Source organism: Chiroxiphia lanceolata, chromosome 11, assembly GCF_009829145.1.
Source record: "Chiroxiphia lanceolata isolate bChiLan1 chromosome 11, bChiLan1.pri, whole genome shotgun sequence".
Taxonomy (NCBI): domain Eukaryota; kingdom Metazoa; phylum Chordata; class Aves; order Passeriformes; family Pipridae; genus Chiroxiphia; species Chiroxiphia lanceolata.
The window spans coordinates 19,387,929-19,411,522 of NC_045647.1; the positions used below are offsets into that span (position 1 = coordinate 19,387,929).

General features: G+C 47.2%; 1 protein-coding gene across 1 annotated transcript in view; it reads left to right on the top strand.

The window, feature by feature from the left end:
• Positions 1–5,804: 5,804 nt before the first annotated feature.
• SUSD3 (sushi domain containing 3) overlaps positions 5,805–23,594 on the top strand; it is a 30,759-nt gene continuing 12,969 nt past the window's right edge. Inside the window, exons 1-3 of the mRNA XM_032699358.1 lie at positions 5,805–5,911; positions 21,589–21,777; positions 23,210–23,357. Coding sequence (XP_032555249.1) covers positions 5,833–5,911; positions 21,589–21,777; positions 23,210–23,357 — 416 coding nt within the window. The 5' untranslated portion in view covers positions 5,805–5,832. The remainder of the gene's footprint in view (positions 5,912–21,588; positions 21,778–23,209; positions 23,358–23,594) is intronic.

Genomic DNA, 23,594 nt, shown 5'->3' on the forward strand with positions numbered 1-23,594 from the left:
TAATGTGAATCTAGCTCTATTACAAATCCTATGGGAATGCAAATAGCTTTCTGCTTTGAAATGTTCATCTTCCAGGGGATGGGGTTGAGGGAATCCCTGCAGTGGGATCAAGAGGCACTAAAGGTAAAGATCACAGGTTGAGATAAGAACAGTTTACTGGAAATGGCAATGAGATAAGAAAACAAGCAGTAACAGCAACAACATTAATAACGAAAGTGTAGAGAGAGGGTGATTAAAAATTAACCCTGTCCTGGCCAGGACCAGGACATCAGCAAACCCGAGGCAGCTTTGCAGCATGCTCTCACACATTTGTAGAAGGGCCTAGGGCTGTCAAACCCACGGTGTGATGCAGCTTGTATGTTTGTAATGTAGGGATTTGCATGGGTTTGCCATTCATTTTGTTCTGTGATTCCTATAATCAGCACAAAAAATTTACATGGGGAAACAGAATTATCATTATTTGCTTTCTATTACAATGCTAAGAAATGGAGCTGGAGAAGAAAGTGTGACATATGCCAGATTACCACAGGCACCAAATCCCAAACCAAACATGAATTTGCAAGGCCGTGTCTCCTTAGCTGGAACTGTGCTGATTAGCCCTGAACAATGCTGGAGGAGATAGCTTGTGAGTGTTCACAGCAACGTTTTATCTTGGATTGAAGACACAAATGGTTGTTCTCAGAATGTTTGTTTTTCCAAGCTACTGACAAAACTGGTATGTGTATTGATGCCACTTGGCCTGTCACACTGAACAAAAACGTTCCCTCTTCAAATTAGCTTAATGTTTTCAGGCTCTGATGGGATAAATGTAGCTGTGTTTCTCTGTGGTATGGCACTGTACTGCACTGCACCTAATAGTAGTACGAGAAAATAGTTCCTGAGCTGTGGCACCAAGCTGAATCCACCACCTCCCCAACACCTACTAGACAAAAGGAAAACACGCTGGGGGTTTGCAGCAGGCAGCGGGTCACTTGTTATCACTGCATGAGCACCACAGAGCTCTGTGCCACTGATACCCCAAGGGGTAGCCAAAATGGAGTTGGACATGGGCAGACAGTGTGTCCTTGGCAGAAATGACTCTCCAGGTCCCTGTGTGCAGTATTCCTCGCCCCAGGACCAGGTTGGTTTGCCCTGCACTGAGGAGTTCCCAGCATCGCCCCTCCCTGAGAGAAGCAATCCTTCATTCCCACCTGTCTCATAGAATCACAGCATGGTTTGGGTTGGAAGGGACCTTAAAGACCATCTCATTCCAAACCCTGCCATGGCAGGACATCTTCCACTAGCCCAGGTTGCTCCAAGCTCTGTCCAACCTGGCCTTGGACACTTCCAGGGATGGGGCAGCCACAGCTTCTCTGGGCAACCTGTGCCAGGGCCTCCCCACCCTCACAGGGAAGGATTTCTTCCTAATATCCAAGCTAAATCTACTCTTCTTCAGCTTAAGGCCATTCCCCCTTGTCCTGTCCTTGTAGGCCCTTATCCAAAGTCCCTCTCCAGCTCTCTTGCAGCCCCTTTAGGCACTGGAAGGGGCTCTAAGGTCCCCCAGAAACCTTCTCTTCTCCAGGCTGAACAACCCCATCTCTCTTAGCCTGTTTTATTTGTGCAAGGTCCTTTCCTGTTATGCCATAGCTGTTCAAGGTCATTTGAGAAGAGATTGTGTTGAAATCCCTTTTATGAAAACCCATGTAGAAAATATCAACTAGATTTCCCCTATCTTCTGGCCAGCTGACACCTCTAAACATCTCCAGAAGATTTTTGAGATATAATTTACTTCCCTTCAGAAAATCCATGTTGACTTTTCCATGATATATTAAATGTACTAATGTGTTCTCTGATCTTATTTGCTAAAACATTTTCTGTAATCCTAGCTGGTACAGGCTGATTTCAGGCTTACCAACGTGAGGTTTTTGGTGTCTAATCTGAAAGGAATGCTTCAAAAAACCTAGTGTCCCATTTCTTCTATTTCAGACCTCGTGTAATCAAGTAGATTCAACATGAGAGGTTACATACCACTGTTTAAAATTAATTTGGTTGTTTCATCTTGAGTTTCTTTTGCACTCTTGCTGAATGCCTCCTGCTCTACTCCTTTGTCTGCATGTTCCACAGCATCCTCTACCACCACAGGGACTATCCTGTGCATCGCCTCAGAGAGACTCTGGCTTAATTTACCCTTTCTGCCATGACCTTACCTTCTTTAAATGTTTCTTTCAGACCCTGACCAAGTACCCTGCCAGTTCTCTGACAGACAGACTTCCTGCCTTTGGGTCATCCAGAGGCAAATTTATGATCTGTTTTGCAAATAGTTCTTCCACTTTTTGGCCTTTGCTTCTTGTGCCTTTCGCCTTTCATCTGCCAGATCTTCTACTTTCTAGATCTTTCTACTTTACTAGATGATCTTTAAGGACCCTTCCAACCCAAGCCTTTCTATGATTCTATGATTCTTTCCTCATTTGGGCACATCTTCAGATTTCCAGAAGGATAGCTACTTTCTATCACAACTTTTTCTCTCTGCTGCCTGATTTTCCAGCTTTTTCTTTATAACCCTTCTCAAGTCCTTGCTGATCAGCAGGTGTGTCCTGTACCTCCAGCCTGGTGGCCATCAACAGCCTCTGATCTCTCTGTGAGGATTTGACTCTCTTGGCTCTTCCTCAGTGACTGTTTTCTAACAAGGTCCTGTTGTCCAGTTCCCTTTCTTAGGTCAGTGCTGTGGTGGTGAACTGTCTGGCTCATTTCTCTTGCAAAGAGAGTATACCACAGGCAGCAGACTCAGGTAGATGGTGTGCTCTGGGTCCCTTCTCCTCTGGAATGTTCCTCCAACAGCTGTCCCATGCAGCAGTCTCCTTGAGTGCCCCTGAGAGCACAGGCAGGCCCTATGCCATGCATGGGGTGGTGCTGAGGCCATCAGTAACTGCTGCAGTTCAAAGGAAAGGGGAAAACTTCAGGTTCCAGTTCCACAGAGCCTGGATTGTGATAACAGCCCCCTGCCCAAAGGAGAGGGGCCACTTTCCCCCTCTGGATTTGCTGGGAAGCAGGTGTCTGTGCACACCTTGCTGTCAGAGCCAGCAGAAAGTCAGAGGTGAAACCTATGGCTGGGAGGAGGAGGAAGAGGAGAAGCTGGGGGCAGAGTGAAGCCACCTCCTCAGGGCAGCAGCACACCCCTGATCCAGCACCCTGTGGGATGGGAACAGCTCTGACAACGCAACAGATCATTTCCCAGTCACTTCTAAGGGTCAGGTTTTTCTTTAGGGAATTGCTGAGCTTTTAGCTATTACATCTATGCATGTGTGATCTGATTAAACAGGAACTGAGGCTGAGAGCTACTGTTCTCCTTTTCAAGAGGCACAAAAAAAGCAGCAGGATCTGCCCGAGGCTCTGAGCAGAGTAGGCAAACCTGAGCATCACTGCCTGGGGCTGAGGGGCTGGTGCTCAGCTGGAGCCAGGCAGCTCCTGTGGCTCAGGGAAGAAGGGGGTAGAAGCAGGTCTGGCTGGGAGAAGAGAAAGGGGATCAGCTTGCTGCTGCTGGAGGGCTGGAAAGCTGGGCTGGGAGTCAGGGAGCACGTCCCTGCCTGCAGCCAGGAAAGCCCTGCAGTCACCCGGGCAGCTCCACGGGGAACTGTTGCTTCAGCAGTCTTGTGCCCTTGGCATGCCTGGAGCCAGCCCTAATAACTGGGATTAAGGAAAGGCAGTGCCTTAGGGCAGCTTAGTGAAATCCAACAGTTAAACAATCCCTAAGCAAAGGCAGCAAGTGTCTGGTTGCACCGGCTTTTCCTGACTCTGAAGGTGAAACCAGGGGCCTTAAAGATTATGAGCAGCTCTGTGCTGCAGCCCAGTGAAAAGTTTTTAAGATGTTCTCCCTGTTCTCTTCCTTCCCCTCTCACCTTTTTTCTTTGTGCTTGTTTCCACTATACCAGTGAGATACTTTTTGCTAAATTCAAAGCGTATTTCCATGGGAAAGGTGGCTTTAAAGGCAAAATCATGTCACTGCCATTGATGATGGCAGATGACAGCATCTGATTTGGACAAAAACCCATTTTATGACAGCTGGATTTTAAGTAGGGTCTGTAGGCTTTGAGGCAATGGAATTGGCCACCTTCTCCGTTAAAATCATCAGCAAGACTTCCTCTGATGGCAAGCACTGAATCCCCACAGCTTTCCCATGAAAGCACTCAGCTGCAGCTAGGGAGGTGAGTGACCTCCTGGAGGGTCACAGGCAGAGCCAGGGCTGCCAGTGGTGCTCCAGGACATGCAGAGAAAACTACTGCTGCTGGGTTACACTTTCCATTACAAAGCAAAACTGAATGCTGCCGTGAGGTGAGTGGGATCCAGATGCTGCTGCTGAACTTGCTTCTGTGAGCGCCTGTAAGGAAAGATTTAACTTGTAACTCAGTTGTGTTCAACGTGAATTGTATAATAGCAGCTGCAGGGGTAGTGGCTTACAGAAAAAAATTAATTCTCTGTTCTTTGGTATTCCTCTGGCTTCACAGACATGAGGGACTTCACTGCGGGAGTCTTGTTGGCTTTAATTAGATTGATGAGTATTTGGCATTACTGGAAATACAAACCTAAGCTGTTGCATTTTCAAAAATGCTATAATGTGACCAAGCTTTACTTCTAAAATGTGGTTTAGTTGTGGAGATGGAAATAGCAGTCCTTTATATCTACAATATTTCTGTGGGCTCTCTGCCAGATAAGCTCACAGGGAAGAGTGCTATGGCCAGGAGCACAGTGAGCTGTGTCACCATTACCATGGGCACAATCCTGCTCCATTTGATGTTGCCAGAAGAGTCTTAAGAGATTTTTCAGTCTATTTGGGTTTGGTGCATCTTGGAATTTCATCTCTGCAGTCTGCTTCTGTGGACTATTTTTTCCTTCTAATTCCATGTGAAAAAAATAATGAGAGGGTAAAACAAGTGGAGAGTGTGTTAATAGCAGCAGTGCTTGGTGTGGGCCCCAGACCATATGCTCGGCACCAACACACAGAGCTCCTTCAGCAGAGCAGGTTGTTCCTCCTCTTGCTTTTCCTGAACACGTGGTGCAGACCACCGAAGGCCTTTTCTGGACCCATTGTTAGTGTCAGCAAATCAGGGATCTCACCGCACACTGTTGAGACCCAGCCTCATTGCAGTAACGCTGCCAGGGCAGCAAGTGACAGGGGGTGACACGGCCGGGATGTGACAAGCACAGAATGACACATGCGGTGCATGCAAAGCGCTCAGGTTTCACTGAGTAGCCTATGCTGCCCAGCTCCGGGTAGGAAGATGATGGATCTGGGAAATACCCAGTGGGTTTCGCTGCAGATCCCAGTGAAAACAAATACAACTTTGCAGACCGTGAGCTGGATGTATGTGAGAATATAACAGCATAGAGAGCAGTAGACAGCGTGTTTGAGAGACCAGGTCCATGAGACCAGACCGGAGGACCTGAGGCTCCGCAGGCTGTGAGCACCAGCCCGGGGACTGAGGGCAGGCAGGACAGGAGGGCAGGCAGGGCAGGCAGCAGGCAGGGGCAGCCCCTGCCCGGTGCCACAGGCAGTGCCGCATCCCCGCCAGGCCGCTCGGGGAGAGCCGCGGGCCGGGCCGAGCCCCGGGAGTGTCACGGCCGGCGCTGCCCGGTGCTCCGGCCCCTCCTCCCGGCCCTGCCCTCCTCCCCGCCCCGCGGGGGCCGCGGGGAGGGCGCCCGGCGGGGCTGGCGAGGCCGCGGCTCCCGCGGGACGGGCCCCCCTGCCCCGGCCCGGCCCCGGCGGAGGGCGGGCGGAGGCGGCGCGGGTGCACCTGCCGGGCGGGCTGGGCTGGGCTGGGCTGGGCTCGGCTCGGCTCGGCTCGGCTCGGCGGGGCCATGCCGGCAGCCACGGCGCCCGCGCTGGACGCGCCGCGGACCCCCGCGCTGGGGCGGGACAGCCCCCGCGGACACACAGGTACGAGCGCGGTCCCACATCGCTCCGCGCACAAGTTCACTCCCGCGCCGCAGCGGAGGGGAACGGGGATGCCGGCGGGGGTAGCGCCGGAGCCTAGGCAGGGTGCGGGACCCCCCGGCGCAGGGATGCGGGCTGGCCGGGGCAGGATGCGGTGCCCCCGGACAGAGGTGTGTATACCCGGGAAGGGGTGCGGGAGATCACGGCGGGGCTGCGGTACCCCCCGCTCAGACCCAGACCCCCTCCCGTCCCACTCTCTGCGGCTCCGGGCCGGTCCCCGCAGTCGCGGAGGGCCGGGGGGACTCTCGCCCGCACCTTGGAGCTCCCAGGGACGCGGCGGCTCGGGGCGGGTGTCCCGGAGCGGGTCCCGGCGACCCTGGGACGGCTCTGCCAGGGCGGCGCTCGGGGGCAGCCCCAGGGCCGGGCACCCCCAGGGCCGGGGGTCGGAGCGGGGCTGGGCAGCAGGCCGAGCCCGGGGGAGCATTGCTGTCAGAGAGGGAGCGCTGCGGTTCACTGCTGGGAGTTTGGGGTTCATTCGCTGAGGTGGCTGCGGGCACTGGGTCCGGGTGCGTGGGTACGGAGGGAAATGTCCAGGGATGGGAGCTGCTGGTCCTCAGAGACATCGTCCCTGGGCACATGTCGCTTGTCTGAGTAGGAAAGGAAGATATCCGTGTTTTAATGGGATATGATAATGTACTGGGGGGTGGAATGAGGAAACGATCGAAGCGGTTTGCTTCCTTTTCTTTCTCTTCCCTTGAGTTTTGGTACTCAATTCGATTGCACAGACCATAACATCCTTTCAGAACCTCTTTGGCTCGAGTGGGTCCAATAATTTGGGGATAGTGGGAGATGACAGAGGGTCTGCCCCTAAACTGGTGGGGCATGCCTAGTGCACTGGCCGTGGCCTTGGTGGATGCCTGTGCCCGGAGGGAGCAGAGCCATGACCTGGACCCGCTGGCCCGGGCAGTGCTTGGTCCCAGCCACAGCCGGCTCTGGAGCCTGGGAGCAGGGTGGGATGGAGGAATGCTGGAGCTTGGTGCAGCTGTGGGGAGCTCCTGGTCGCTGGAGTTTCTTTCTCCATAGTGCAGATCACAGGGCTTTTTCCTGGCTTCAGTGCAAGCATGGCTGTGCACTCCTGAAATCCAGGGTCCTCCTTCTCGTGTGCAGCCTGTCCCCCCATATCCCTGTGCTTGAATCTGCTCATGAGGTTCTAACAGACTTTAAGGCCTGATTTTGTTGTGCCCATAGAAGTGAGCAAACATATTTGGGCTACCCGTGTAGTGATGCTTTAAATTGCATCCTCTGAATGTACTTAACTGTGCATTTAATTTGAATTTAATAGAGCAGTTCATTTGAAAATGCAAAACAAGTTATGGGAAACCTACTTAGAGAATTAACTCAAACCCAAGTGTATACCCTGTTGCTCTAGTTTGATAATGTTGCTAATTATTGATTTTTTTTTTTTGAAAGAATGTATACTTGGCTGCTTTTATCTGTTGTGTCAAAGTCTTGTGGGAATGGGTTTGCCCACACTAAGATGAGTTTTGGAAGCAGCATGTGCTGTGTTATACTCAGTCTTACTGATTCTTTATAGGTTAATCTGTGGCAAAACTGCCACAAGTGTGGGATCCAAAAAAATATTTGGCGTTCAGATTAGAAATCCACCCCCAGTTAATCCCTCAGGTATCTGTAGACTCTCATTCAGGATGCTTCATTTAAATGCGACCTTGTTATTTATGCATCAGTGTTTGCTGCCAACTGTATTTATACAATATCTTCTATTGCATCGTGTTATTATTGGTGATCCTTTTTCATGCTGAGTGCCCCCTTCCACTATTACAGGCCGTGAGCAATAGGGTGATAATAAAGATTTGCGTGGATAAACTCCCTCACATGTTCCTTTTGAGAGGATGAAAAAAAAATACGGCAAAATTTCCATTTGAATTAATGTGTGAATGAGAGAGAAATTAAAGTAAGTTCCTTGGCACACCCAAGGAACTTAGAGGGTCTTTCAGCTTCCTGAGACACAGCTGTGAGATTCAAACACCCTCTGCTTCTCCTGGTCTCCCTCTGACAAGGAGCAGGGAGAACGATCCCACCCTGTGTTTGGGGAGGGTTATCAGGGCACCTCCCAGAGGAGCTGTCAGCAAATGTGCAGGGTGGGAGCACAGGGCAGGGGAAGATCACAGCAAATGTCTGGAAGCTGAGAAGGAGCATTCTGCAGTTCAGCCTCTTACATTTTGAAGCTATACAGATGCTGTTATGTGTTCCTACTGTACTGTGGTGGTTTTGCTGTCACAGCAGCGTTCCAGTGTTATTGCCTTGCTGCAGTAGTGCACTATGGACACTCATTGACCAGAGCTTGCTAGGCTCCTTAAATTCTCCACAAAAGCCTCTGGCATTCTGAACTGCTTGTGTCAGTGGTGCCCTGAGCACTCTCCTGCCCTCTGGGAATCCCTGTGGAGCAGGGTGCTGTCATCAGCCCACCCTCTGCCTTGCCACTGGGATACTGGTGCCTCTGAAGCTGCTCAGATTATACTGGGGGCATTTTGGGTGAAATAGGAAGGAGTAACGAAGGTGTATCATTATTTTTAGTCTCCATGTTGCTGAAGCTGAAGGCTCTGGCCCTCTGGTTTGCCAGGGTGGTACCTTGTTTTTGCTGTGATTCCTCCCTTGTTGCTTATGCCATCCTGTAGCTCTTTCAGACCAGGCAGCACATACCTCTGTAAACACAGAGAGGCATCTGCAACTACAGCCACAGACAAAGGGAAAAGAAATGCAGGACGTGGCAGAAAAACTCATTTTGACAGGTTATAAATGAGTAGGTCTCTCTGCTGGGCTCTTGTCTGTAGCTGTGTTTCTTTCTCATCCCTCTGCTTCCCGAACCAGGGAGGGGGAGAGGTTTCTCAAGGTGGGACATGCTGCAGGACGCTGTGAATGCTCCAGGCCAAGTTGTGGAAGGAATTACCTAGCACACACTGCTGAAGGGAAGAGGCTGAAGGGTCTCTGGCTTAGGACAGACACAAACTGCAGTTTGCTGGAGGATGGAGGAGGGATCACCACGTATTGGCTAAGTTGTCCCCTGCATGGCTGTTGGTGGCTGTCGTGGGGTGCAGGTATCAGGATGGATGTATCTGTGGTGTGGCTTGAGGTGTCTGTTCTTTTCTTATGACAACTTTATTTTTCTGAAGTGAGTTTCCTTGCCAGTGCAGAAACTGAAATTGTGTTGCTAAGAACTTACAGTTTCTCTTCCAGGAAAGCGAAGGCAAAGTTGTTCTTCAAAGCCAGGAGCACTGTTGTTCTGCAGAAAGGCTGCACAGGGAGTTTCTCACCTTGTCCCTGCCATCCTGACATTCAACTCAGATTTTAGGCTTCAGCAGAAAATGTTGATCCCGAATTTCTACTTCCACAGGGCAGAATGTGACACAACTTGGAATATACGGGCTTGAAATTGCTTCAGGGTTGCTTCTCCTTTCTTGTTCTCCCATAAAATCAAAGCCAAACCTTGTATTAAGTAAAGTAAAAGAAGTGACAGTTGCACAGTGCCAGCTAATTGGTTTTATCTCCTGTACATGCGAGATCTTAATCTGGGTAGTTAGACATTTGCACCAGGCATTGATACTGAGGGTAGGAAGGGGAAGGATTTCTGTGCTTGTCATTAAGACTCCAGAACAGTACAAAATAGAGAAGGAAAACGAGTTATTGGGTTTTCTGAGTCCTCCACAGTGCAAGATTGTTCCCTATGGTGCTCTCCAATGCTTCGTCCTAGCTACTCTGAAATTACCTGGGTTAGATTATGATGAGGCTTCTGAATTTCAGCTAGGGAATGAGGTGAGCTGAATGCTTTAGACCCAAAACACTGATATCTAAAGAAATCACAAGTCAGTTCTTAAAACACAGAAACAGAACACCCCAATGCCAGCAGTTAACCCAGGACTTTCTGGGTTAGCTGTGACCACAGATGTGGTCTATTCTAAAGGACCAAGCTGCTGATGGTTTTTCTGTTCCCACCATGGCAGAACCAGGAGATCCTTGGACCTTTCCCACGAAAAAGCGGAGCCTCCCCATGCACCTCTGTGACTGCATAGCAAAGAGATTTGTAACTGTGCTGGAATTAGCATGATTTAGCTTATTAATCATGATTGCCACTGGCTTTTTATGTGCACTGCAGAGTCTTGCCTTCAATATTGTAATGGGGACAATCCAATGAGTAGGACAATTGCTAGTTTTCATTTAGGCATTTTATTGACACGCTGCCTTTGAAATGCGGCCGTAGATGAGCAAGCGTGTTATTCTGAGGAACAGTTTTGACTAGCTCAGTGGATCAGGATTGGCAGAGAGATGATTTTGCAGTCTGCATGGAAGTCTGCCTCTCTCACATTTTGGTTGTCAGATGTCAGAGAGAAATGCAGAAGTTGCAGAATGAGCAACCGCTCCCCAAAATAAATCAATTCCTGTATCTGCTGAGGGTCTCGGGGATGGGGCTGAGCCGGTGCCTGGGTTATGTTGGATCCTTTGCCAGCAGAGCAGAGCAGAGCCCCCCGTGGCTCAGCAGCATCTTTAGGGGGTCTGTAGCTGCTAAGGGAGGCAGTGCTCACAGCTGCCTCAGCCCCAGCTGGAGCAGCAGCTGCTGGGGAAGGAATGGGTTAACTGCTTGCCTTTCCTCCAGCAGACCTGGGAGCAACGACTCCATTATCATTTCTGGGATGAAATAAAGCCAGATACAATGCTGCTCATGTGTGCCAGACTCCTAAGTAGAGGCACTTTGATTTGGAATGGTTTTGAGCAGAGGTGAAAATGGGGGCAGAAGTCAAGTAGGGTGAAGGGAAGAGATGATGTACAAAATTCCCTGAGTGCATGCGTGGGCTGGGAACAGTGTGTGGAAGGGTGATTTGGGCCACGGTGGCTCAGAGGGGTGCAAAGAGCACGTTTTGGTTTTTGATTCCTCCTGTTCAGAAGAGCAGAAGATTGTGCCTTCATGTAAAAGAGCAGAATTACACCCAGGAGGGTTTCTACCCAGAGCTGCAGTTATTTCCAAGACCTTTGGTAGCTGATTGGGTCAAAAGAGTCATCTGGACTGGGCACACAGGTTCTGCTTTGCTCTAAAAAGTGGTGCCCCATGAAGCCTGGGCAATTTTGCATGGACAAGAGAGCTCTGGTGTTTGGCCCATTGTTATTAATACATGCAGAAATTTAGATTAGGACTAAGTTTTTCATTCATTTTAATCTGGCTGCCCAAAAACTGCCAGTGCTTTAGCTGAATTTTCAGGTGCAGGTCTGAGTTCCCCAGCCCTGTGCAGTACAAAGGAAGGGGAGGGCATGGGCTGCTGTCCTCTGCTCTACTTTCTTGAGCTATTTGTCATTCTGCATATAACTCACCTGCAATCATTGACTTTTTTGATGGGAAAAAGTGAACACAATGGACTTGTTCCCTGTCCTTATACTGGCATTCCTGTCAATCTTCATGCCATCTTTCACCAATTCCTGTGGCTGGGGAGGCTGAAAGCAGATGTGCTTATTGACTCATGCTGTTAATCATTGCTGGTCCTGGCAGGAGGTTGCATGGCTTTCACACCATGCAGTTTGCAGGTTGCTTTGGTGTCCATGGCCAGGCACTGGCTGCACCCCCCTCTGGGTGAAGCCCAGGAATGGCAGAGCCAAACCCCATCAGGAAAAGGACCAACCAGGAGAGAAGAAAAATGAAAAGTGATAAAACTGCAGAGGAGGGTTTTAAATCTGGCTGTTAGTTTCTCAGCCCATGAATGATTTCTGTCACCATAATGGAAGGCGTGCTATTGCTAATTTTTTCAGACTGGTGTCTAAAAAAATCAATTATTCACAGAAATCCTTGCTGACAGTTTGTGGATGCCAGGTCACAGCTTTGTTGTTTTTGCGTTTCACAGCTTAGCACAGCAAACCAAGGGCAGGAGCAGCTTGAGGTTGCTGTTGGGAAGGAAGAAGGACTTGGAGAAGCCAAAGTGGGCCAGCCAGAGGGAGTGAATGCAGGCAAGCTCTGTAGCATTCAGTCTGGTTTTGCTTAACAGGGTGGTTGGAAATTGTCCATGAAAACTAACAAATCTGTATTCCATAGTCCATTTTAAAACAGGAAGATTTCAAAGAGAAAAGTTGAAAAGTTTCTATGTTCTTTACAAATGCATATTCTGTGCAAATGCAATTCCTATGTTTTGAGGCTTTTTGGCAAAAAATGAGTATATCACCATCAAATAGGGTGCAGTTCTGATCCACCTAAAACTTCAGGTTTGGGGTGGATTTTAATGCCCGAAGTGTTTTTTGTCCAGCTCTGGACCTTTCCCACTTGAGAATTTTTTGACCAAGGCAAGTCAGTGCAATATCCCCCAACCCACAGGGCTTTCTACCCTCCACAGAGCTTGTGCCCAGGGTGACAAACATCACGCAGGAGCGAGAGGCCACTGGCTGCATCTCCGGGGCACATCTGCTCTTATCGGTGCCGTTCACTGCACGTCGCAGTGCACGACCCAGACCCAACAGTTGCTGCAGGCAGATAACCTGGGGCCAGGCAGGGCAAATACACAGCCAGGCTGAGCTCTGTGTCCTGCAGTGCCCAGGGTAGCTGGAGAAGAGTGTTGGGGTGGAGAAGAGTGGAGAAGTGTTGGGGTGCAGGTGGTGGCCGCAGAGGGATGCTGCCCTCCCCACGGCTACTGCAGGGCACAACCAGCAGCCTCTGCCCTGCCCACTGGCTGATGGGGCATCCTTGGTCCTTTCTCTATCCGTAGGTCCTAACAGACATGCATTTTCCCTGTGGAAATAGGTGGGGGGGTTTCTTTTGTCTTCTCTGGTGGCTGGCTTTCCAACAGAGTGCTGGATTTCAGCCCTGCCTGTTGAAAATTAAATAGAACATTGAAAACCGTGTTAAAAGCAGGAGATGTCTGATCATATTCAGACTCAGGTTTGCATCAGGTGTGTTCAGATAATAATTTTCTGTCCTTTACCTTTGTGTCCTTACCAGCCACAGTTTCTCTGGGCAACCTGTGCCAGGGCCTCACCACCCTCACAGTAAATTGCTGGGGGTACAATATTGAGTTGGCTGCTGAAATCTGTATTTCCCAAAGTCACTGGCTTTCTTTAGCATATTTGTTTAACTTTTATTAACATTTGCAGTGATTGTTTTCTTGTAGAACCTGAGGTTCTTAGCACTGCTCGTCCGTGCAGCCCACTGAGGGTCACCAGAGGCACCGGTGGTTTATATATTGAACCTGAAGATCCAGAGCTTAATGGACAACATTGCTGCTGATTTCTCTCTATTTTAGTTTCCCCATCTGCAAGAAACAGTAAAATCCTGTTCAGTCTATCAAAAATCTCTTAAAATGTTTAATTTTGGCCACAAAACTTCAATAATTATCACGGGAGGCCAGAAAATGGTGGATTTGTTATTAGTTGGCTTTTGGGTTAAATATAAATTAATCCACTTAGGTGTTACAGAAGATTGTGTGCTATAATGAGAAAAAGCCAAAGGGTTTTGCAGAGATCCTTAGAGGTACCAAGCCACTCAGTAAGTGGAAATCCACAGAGCTGAAGCTTTCTTGACAGTGAGCCCTTTTCTAGGCCCATTGATAGGATGGGTGCTGGTGAGATGTTTGTATTAGAACTGGCCAGACAAGGTGGGCTTGACATTTTTCTTCTTTCTGTGTTTTAAAGGGAACAAAAGCAAGAGGGTGGATCGTGTCAGACCATCCCCTTTCAGACAAAAGGGTCAGGTTTTCCAGTTCAGTTTCCTACAAGCAAGCACCCGCAGCCTTCCCTAGACCCTACGTGCCCAACATCATCTCTGTGAAGGGAGAGTGCTGAAATCAGTTTGTTCTTGTAAGCTGTTGTTCATTCTCTCTCATATTGAGCTCCTGTTACAAGCATGGAGAAGGTCTTACCCCAGGCAAACACTTGCCTGCTTTCCTCTTGATACCTGATCCATGTTAGCAAGGTGCTAAATCATAGAATCACAGGTGGGAAGGGACCTTAAAGACCATCATTCCAACCCCCTGCCATGGGCAGGGACACCTTCCACTAGCCCAGGTTGCTCCAAGCCCTGTCCAACCTGGCCTGGAACACTTCCAGGGATGGGGCAGCCACAGCTTCTCTGGGCAACCTGTGCCAGGGCCTCACCACCTTCACAGTAAATTGCTGGGGGGACTGTATTGAGTTGGATGCTGAAATCTGTATTTTCCAAAGTCGTTAGCTTTCTTTAGCATATTTGTTTAACTTTTATTAATCTTTGCAGTGCTTGTTTTCTTGCAGTTATTGTGATGATGAAAAATGCTTTGAGCATTGGCCCAAGATCATGTTTATCTTGACTGTGGAAAAGGGAAAATTATGATCATCATACTTTCCATTAGAAAATATACGAGGTGTGAATCATGGAGCCCATGGATGGCTTTGCACCATCTGCAGTTGGCTGCACAAGGTTTAACAAATGAGAGGTTATTCATGAGCACTGGGCAAAAACAATGGTGAAAGTTGAAACTATAAACTACAGACTTCACCAGCCCAAAGAAGGACACTTCCACCAGCAATGACATATACCTCTCAAAACCTGGCTGAGGACAGAGGAACCTGGGGGCAGAGAGAAGGTGGTGCAGGGATGCTCCTACTCTTTGTTATTCCCCGGAGAGAAGGAAAATTACAGAGAAACATTCCTGACCTGCAAATTCCAAATTCAGAGTAGAGCTGATGGATTCATTTGCCTTGCTTTGTGCTTCTCACGTCCCTGATTCTGCTTGGCTTTCCCTAAAGATGGGGTGGCAGATCCTGGGGTAACACTTGCACGTTGCTTTGAGTTTGAACCTCTCGGAGGCTGCGGGTGTAGAGATGCATGGGGGAGGCTGAGGACCATCTGTAGAAGACTGTGGAATTGTGTAACCAGTTACTTCTGTTCTCCTTCTTGTGAATACCAATGCTCATTATGCAAGAAGCAGTGCTAGTAGGCGTTGGAGGCAACAGGAGCCAGGGCTGATCCCTGGCTGCCTGCTGGGACTGGGCTCTGGGAGCCTTGGCCTTTGGTGGCATCCTGCTGAGATCACCTGTGGGACACCTGATACACTCAGGGTCTCGGCTGAAGTGCAAATGAAAAGCTCATTTCAAGCTATTCCTCTTAATTTTATTCTCTTTAGGATCTTGATTTTAGAAACCAAGCCACAAAACTCTGCTTTGTACAAATATGTAATTTATTTATTATCTGGTTTAGAATGCCAAAGAGGGGAACCATCAGCACTAATAGCTCCATTCACTGAACTATCACAAAACAACTGTTGGCATTACTTCTATGGGCCATTTTTAATTGGGAACAGCTTGAATTAAGCATCATTCTGGTGTGCTCCATTGTGGAGAGATATATAGATAATAGATAGATAATAGATAGATAGATAGATAGATAGATAGATAGATAGATAGATAGATAGATAATAGATAGTTAGATAATAGATAGATAGATAATAGATAGATAGATTTAGATAAAAAATTACCTCATTTTTCATTAGTTCTTATTTGTCATTCAGTTGGTGCCATAAGAAGAGAAATACTCAGTGTTGCCCTCATTTCTAGACCCAGAAGTAGAATCTACAGATGAGAATAACCTGACTTTGATGTAAATTGGCAAGATAAATCAGTCATGGTGAGGATAGTATGGTGACTGGAACAAATCCTGTCCTAACAGAGTAACATAAAACACATTGGTAAGAATGACTTTACACCAACCCTACCCATTATTTATGTTTGAAATCACAGTGGGTGGCACATGTTGCCATCAAGCCCTAATCTAGCACTTGGGTGATAGGTAGCTTGGATTTTACAGGGATTAAAGTTGCTTGCAGCCCCTACTATTCCAGAGTAGAGTTGGGAAGTGTTTAGTGCTGGCTCCTAAATCTTGGTCCATCAGTGTTGTAAACAAGACAAACTGAATTTGTCTGCTTCAGGCGTGGATGTAAGATTTTGCAGCAGGGTTTCTTTGGGAGATGGAAGCCAAGGATTTGCTGCTATCCGATAATTGTTGCTGCCTTAGCAGGCATGGAAAGGTCTCAAAGGAGGCTTCTCCATCCTTCATCCATCAAAGCCCAGGTGAGATGGGATACTGGGAAGGAATTCCTCCATGTGAGGGTGGGGAGGCCCTGGCACAGGTTGCCCAGAGAAGCTGTGGCTGCCCCATCCCTGGAAGTGTCCAAGGCCAGGTTGGACGGGGCTTGGAGCAACCTGGGCTAGTGGAAGGTGTTCCTGCCCGTGACAGGGGGTGGAATGAGGTGGTCTTTAAAAAGAGTCACTCTAACCCAAACTATGCTGTGATTCTGTGAAAGCAATGCTGCCCAAAATGCACAGATGAGACTCAGTCTGACATGGGAGTCTCAGCCCCCCTTCATGCTGCAGAACCTTCGCATGTTGTTAATTGCATGTGCTGAAAAATCAGTTTTACCCACAAGACAGACCACAGAATAAAATGAGGGCAATGGGTAGGAGTGAGCCTGAGGTGTCTGCTGTAACAGAGGTGTGAGCAGAGAGCTTATTTGAGCATGGATATGTAAAGACAGAAGGAAACTAATTTCAAACATCTTTTTGCTCTCCTTCCCTCTTTCTCTCTTAATTGCACGGAAATTCCTTATTAATGGGAGAATAAGCTTTTTTGGAAAAGCATTTTCAAAATGGTCCATGAGAATGATCAGAAATTGGGTTCCCTCTTTCACAATTTAAAAGTTAATTATATGAATAGAAACCTGGAGTGTTTTATTGGGAGTATTTTCATTTGGAAGTGCTTACATCAGGAGGGTACCACCCCTGGACCTCCAAGACCTTCCCTAGGGAGTTACTTCGTAGGGCTGTCCCTGTGTGTTGGAAGGCAAACAGGTCTGTAAGAGCTTTCCAGCATCTCCACAGCAACTTTCCAGTGGCTGCAGCACAGCTGGGGACCTTGTTCAATCTCTGCAGCTTCAAGAGCCTCAATCTCCCCTGCTCTTTTACTGCTGGTCTGGTGTCATGTTTAACACTAATTTCTTAAAAAGCCATGCCAGCATCTGGATTTTCTTGTGGGAGGATCATCTCCTGGGTAGCCTTTTGTTGCTTTAAAAGCCCATCCCTGGCAGGACTCGTGGCCAGCTCTGCAAGGGAGCAAAGGCATGGCCAGGGCCAGACAGTTTCACTCTACAAAGATGCTTTGCTGCATCTGCTTTATTTCACATTTCACTTCTAGCTGCTTTTCTTTTGCTTTTTGACATGGCAAGCTCTTCCTAGAGCTCTTCTGTGAGGCTGCTGTGCATACTCAACATCATGGCTGTGATTTCAGGGACACTGATTTCTGAGGTGTGTTTCTGTAGGAAAAGGGACTCGCAGAACTAATATTGGAGTGTTTATTTTCTGCAGGGTTGATAGAACCTTATGCCTCTTCCTGGCATCTGGTTATTCTAGCATGTTTTAATGACATTAGGTAGCCAACAATAAGCAATGCAAAGGGGTGAGCTATGTGTGTTTGGGAATAATGAGGCAAAGGCATGGATCACTCCCTTTCTGCACAGACAGCGAGTGGCAGCCTTGCTGATGTGCTTCTAGATAATTACTCCTGTAGTTTACATAATTCTGGTAGATACTTATGCAGTGTATTTGATTTTTAGTCTCTGTTTCACATGGAAGGAGCACAGGAAATGTTTATGGGGCAGGTGTGCCTGGGTTGCTCTCTCATTTCTTTTTTCTTATCAGCAAAACATAGCCATAAACCCACAGCTTGCTGACAGTGAAACCATATGGTTCCTCTTTTTGACAAATTGATTTTGCAATACAGATAATCCTGGCTGTGCATGAGAAGAGATATTTTGGATTATTTTGTTTTTAGTTCTTGCATTACTCTCTATTTTTCACTGCCTGGAAATTATGTGTGTGACTGTTTCTAAACCCAGAGGTTGGGGTGAATTAAGAATTTATGGAGGACTCTGTGCCTCAGTGTCTTTGCTTTGAGGACAGTTATTTGTCACATGCAATAATCTGTTTGCTGTAGCCAGTGCTGCTGTGTGCTGGCAAACAGCAACATCAGATTCAGGGACTTTCTGAACACTGGATATGTGAACACTGGATATGTGAACACTGGATATGTGAACACTGGATATCCTCTTGGCGTGAGGCCAAGCTGAGAAATGCGTTTGTGTAAAACAGCTCCTACTTTACAAGAAGCTGCAGAAGTAGTTGAAGGAACCTGAATCATAGAACCTTAGAATCACAGCATGGTTTGGGTTGGAAGGGACCCTAAAGCTCATCCAGTTCCACCTCCTTGCCATGGGCAGGGACACCTCCCACTAGCCCAGGTTGCTCCAAGCCCTGTCCAACCTGGCCTTGGACACTCCCAGGGGTGGGGCAGCCACAGCTTCTCTGGGCAACCTGTGCCAGGACTTCCCCACCCTCATAGGGAGGAATTCCTTCCCAGTATCCCATCTAACCTGCCCTCTGGCAGTGAGAAGCTGTTCCCTCTTGTCCTGTCCCTGTAGGCCCTTATCCAAAGTCCCTCTTCAGCTCTCTTGGAGCCCCTTTAGGCCCTGGAAGGGTCTCTCAGTTCTCCCTGGAGCCTTCTCTTCTGAAGGCTGAAAAACCCCAGCACTCCCAGCCTGTCAGAGGGGCTCCAGCCCTCTAATTAGAGTGTTTATTCAATTTTACAGTTTTTAATTTTTACATTTCTGGGTGCTAACAGTTACTGCAAACCAAGATCTGAACATAACATTTCCTAAATATTTATAAAAGAAATGCAAATCAAAATGTAAATCTGGTCAGCACAAATGTTGGTGTTTTGCTTGAGGCAGCAATGCAGCCTCAGACACCTGTCTCAGCTGAAATAAAAAATATAAATATATTAATAAAAACAATAATAATCTTGATTGTGGTAGATTTAGTCAGATAAACATGCCTGAAGTGTATTCAAAGGAGAAGACTATGTGGAACATCTGCTTACATAATTATGAGGATGGAAGCTTGCTTAAACATGATTTTCTGGAGATGGAAAGGTAAAATTAACCCAGCAGAAAAATGAGTGCAGTGGTTGAGCACAAAAATATTACAGATAGTTAATAGTGAAGGATGCTAGAGCTAACAGGAAGGGGTTTCCAAATGAGTTTTCAGAAGGCAACTGCTGATGAAAATTAGGGCAAATTTTATCCGTAGATGCTAAATCTCAACTTGGATGAAATTCACAAAATCATCCTGGCAAAACTCCATCTGGGCATTTCAGTAAAGGCATTTGTAAAGAGCAAAAAGCAGCAGCACATTATTGCTTTGACTTCAGTGGGAAGAAATGGTGTTGAGAAGCTCTTAGAAGAAGAAATGGTATTTTTCCTCTGCTCAAATGCAGGTACATTGTTGATGAACTTTCAGCTCAGGTATAGAAGCTTTTGGGCACGTAGCTTTCTGTTAAGCTATTGTGAAGATGACCCTCTGGGGTTCTGGCCCCAATTACATTCATATAGGAATGATCCTCTGGGAATTATTCACAATCCTGTTGCAGCCCAGGCCAGAGCAAGGAAACACCCACGGTTTTATGGGACATTGGCTGTTAGAAATCTTTGTGGTGGTTAACTGGAGAAAAATATTTTAAAGCCCACGGCTGAGGAATGATGCTGACAAGGTCACTGACATCCAGAGGTTTTACCACTGGCATAAACTGTCATGGGCAAGGATAGGGCAGGGAAGGGTCAACCAGCCTCAACCAGCCACAGCTGCACGTTACTCAGGATGGTCAGTGCTGGATTAAATGAAATATGTCTTGAAAGAAAGGATCCAGGGACAAATAGTCTGTTCTTTGGAGAGCAGAGGGTGAGTAACAAGCCCAGGTAAACTGGCAAGTCTGCTAAATGCCTCTCCTGAGGCTGCTGTGGTGGCCCAGTGGGTGTGCTTTGAGTCAAATTCGGCTCTGAATTACTTTCTACATCTCATGAACTCTAAGAATGTGATCTCTAAAATCGGCCTTGAAATTGTAAAATGCAAAAAAAACCCCAAAAAACCCCACCCAAAACCTATATCTATATGTAAAATCTTCATTTTCCAATTTAGGACAGTGTATTTTTGTGGTAAGTCACCAAGTGATTAAAATAAAAAGCCCAAACTCTTAACACTCATCTGGAGTGAGAAGGAAAGTTGTCCAACGCATCCCATGCGTTCCAGGAATGAGATGTGGGCAGGAAGGACAAGAGATGAAGAGAAACCACCCCCTAGAAAATGTATGCTGTCATTGTGGCAAATTGCTGCCATAGTAAGCTGCTGAAGGAAGTGGCAAAACAAACAGAAATAATCTGCGTGGAATTAAAGAGGTGTGGTTTAAAAAACTAGTGCTTGGTACATATATACTCAGTAGATTAGCACGGTAATTGCCTCTGTGGCTTTTGTTTGGTCTTTTGCTGAGATTCCTTTGGGTTTGTTTGCCAGGGGCAGGGGTTTTAAGAGCATGAATTGGAGACAGTGAGGTGGGCAGCCTGCCTGCTGTAGTGTCATCCTGGGAGCTTAACGAGGGTTAATGACACAGGGGAGCTTTAGCATTAAAAATAAAATAGACTTGCTAACAACATGTGGTTCTGTCAGGATGTTCTCAAGGAGGCTATCATTTGGGAAGTGTATTTTCCCCCATTTAATATTTTTGTGTGTGTCATCACAGTGCTTGCAGCCTGGCCTTGCAACTGCAGTCGCAGTTGCCTCTTAAGTCCCCTCAAATCCCTTGGAAATCCAGTCAAAAATAGGGAGCTTGGGCTCTGATGCACAGGCAGTGCTGGCATTTAGTAAACGTTAAAAAACCACGAAGATTATATAAAACAGTTTCCAAATTCTGTCAATGCACATGTGCAGAACCAGCAAATATATTTACTGTTGTTACCTTTGAAGTTATCTGGATGTTTTGTGTTGTCTTAATGACACGTCACTAAAGTTTGTGTTTAAAATGAGCGTGAACAAGGAATGTTGTGACAGTAAAACTCAGTGTATAAAGTTAGTGGCTGACATTAGGTGGCCCAGGGGAGAACAGCTCCATGGCTCAAAGGACAGCTGTATGAACAACAAAGAAATAGAAAGAGAAAAGCTGAATGAATAAAAATGTACTTAAATTTAATGACCTACTGTAAAGCAGAGTTTCTCACTTGAAAAGGAAGATAAGTTGTATGTGTATGTCTCTCTCTGTGGTTTTGACCCCCTTGACACCTTTCAGCCAAGCCAAACAGAGGTACAGTGCTCTTAAAGATAGGGATTTTCTGTAGGATCATGCCAAGATGCTACCAAGTAGTCTGAAGTATGTGATCAATCCATTGGGCCTTGGAAATTTGCACGGGGGAAGATGTGTAATGAATACTCCCAGCATGAAAGATGCCAGCCTGAGTGCTGAATTAGAGAGAATCCAACAAGACTGGGACCTGCAGGAGACCACACCACTCAGATATTACTCTTTTTTTAGCATTTTAGTGTTCAGTATGTACCAATGTGAGCAGATAATGTCACAATATGAGTTGCTTTGCACTGGGCGTCGGGGCAGAGGAGCTGTTGGATGGCACTGATGGGGACTGGCTGTGGGCTGGTGCTTGGCAGAGCAGCCAGCATCGCCCACCCCGAGGTCTGGTATTTGTTCTGGCCGTTAACTGGCACTGATTTGCAGTCTGGCATCACTAAAACCTCAGTGGACCTTCACTCTTGGCTGTGTGTTTGCTCTGCAGGGCAGTGTCGCCACCTCCTCCCGCCCCAGCTTGGCACACTCCAGGTTGTCCACGGCAATGGCACAGACGTGGGGACTGTGGTCATGTTCCAGTGCTCCTCTGAGCACCAGCTGGAGGGACCAGGCATCATCACCTGCGTTTGGAAAGGGAACAGCACCCAGTGGACAGCTGGAGTGCCCTCCTGCAAGCGTAAGGTTCTTCCCAAACCATTCCCTGTTTTGCCCTGCCTGTCTCCTGCAACATTAGGATTCATTCTAAATATCTGTGCAAGGAAAAAGACAGATTCAGTTTTCTTCAGAGTTGCCCCGCTGGTGGTAATCACACTCCATATGTGTTCTGACATCAGTCATTATCGTGACACAGATTGGATTCATCCCTGATCTCACATCATTGCCCCCAGAATGACTGTGGCTCCAGCTAAAAGCTGTACCCTTCCTTAGAAAATATATGGGTATGACCAACTAATGTGCAAGCATATGTGCAAACCTCTAATCTCCTGACAGTCTTTTCTGACAATGTTTTTGCTGTAAAAGAAACACAGTGATATTTTTTGAACAATTCTGGGTTGTTGCCTTTGGGCAGACACGGGGGAAAGTTACCACATTGACAAATCGTGTTTGAATGGCAACAACATTAACTACCTTTCATGCTGTGTTCCTGCTTATTTGTTACAAGGTTGTTACCAATTTGACTAGAAGTAGACCCAAGCAAAACTTGGTACCTCAGAGCTTTGAGCACCTCAGTTTGTGTCTCAGACCTCGTGTCACTTCAAATCCCCAGTGGATAGATTGCTCTTACAGACACTTAGTGTTCTCTCACACACTCAGTAATTCTTACCTCTTGTTTGAGAGATCCCATAAAAGAAAAATGAGAGAAGTCCTTCCCTCAGAGGAAGGATTCCCTGCAGAATGCAATGCTTTGTGTGGAGCTCAGCTGAACCCTTTGTGGTGCTGGTCATTGTGACACTGGGAGAACTAGATGAGTTTTGAAGCAAGACATGCTTACTGCTCCAGGCGAGTTGGCAGAGATCTGCATTAGCTGTGCCACACCACATTCCCACTCCTTTTGTCTGGATAACTCACTTCCAGCATCAGATCCCTGTGAACACTCAGCCCTGCAGGTCATTTCTTCCATCCCGCATCCTTCCCCAAACAAACACCTGCTGTTTGCTGCCTGCCAGATAGGATGTGATTTACATGGAACTGGCCTTGCTCTAAAGGGCTTCTTTAAACCCATTTACCCCATCAGTATTTGGTTTTGCAGCTCCAGTTCTTGTTAATAAGAGTCTGCAGCTCATCTACATTTGGTCTGCCAACAGAGTTGTGCTTTTTAGCTACTGCAGCTCTAAAGGCACTGTGTTTAATTAATTGCAGAGGTGAAATGCTTGTGAACAATTCATTAGTAACTTATAAACAGGAGATTTTTAAATAATCCAGCTTGAAGCTTGCATAGCTCCCAGCTGAAGCCAAGATACTCTGGTGTCTTGACACATACTAAAGTGAAAGTCCTCACTGAGGAGAAGTGTGAGGCAGGTAGGTTTCAGCATGGTTTAATGAAAATGTGAATGATAAATTTTGTGGACTGATCTTAGAAACATGGTTCTGTGTTTGCTTTGCTGCAGCTATACCAAAATACGAGACTTTTGGCTTTAAGGTCGCAGTAGTTGCCTCCATTGTGAGCTGTGCTGTCATTCTGCTGATGTCCATGGCTTTCTTAACGTGTTGTCTGATCAAGTGTGTGAAGAAAAGTGAGAGGAGGAGGACTCAAAGGTATGTCAAGAAGAGGTTTTTCAAAACGGTGTAAGAGTGTTCATCATACATTGCTGTGATAGCAGACAACTTCAAAGGATTTGCTGATTGCAGCACTGCAATTATGTTAATTACTTAAAATCCTTAATTAGTAGGTCAGGCTTTAGGCATAGAAAGACTTGGAATTCCAGAGTATTTAAGCACCTGATGTCTGTTAATATCAGATAACCTCAGCGGGCCTGGGCAGATCTGGATTTA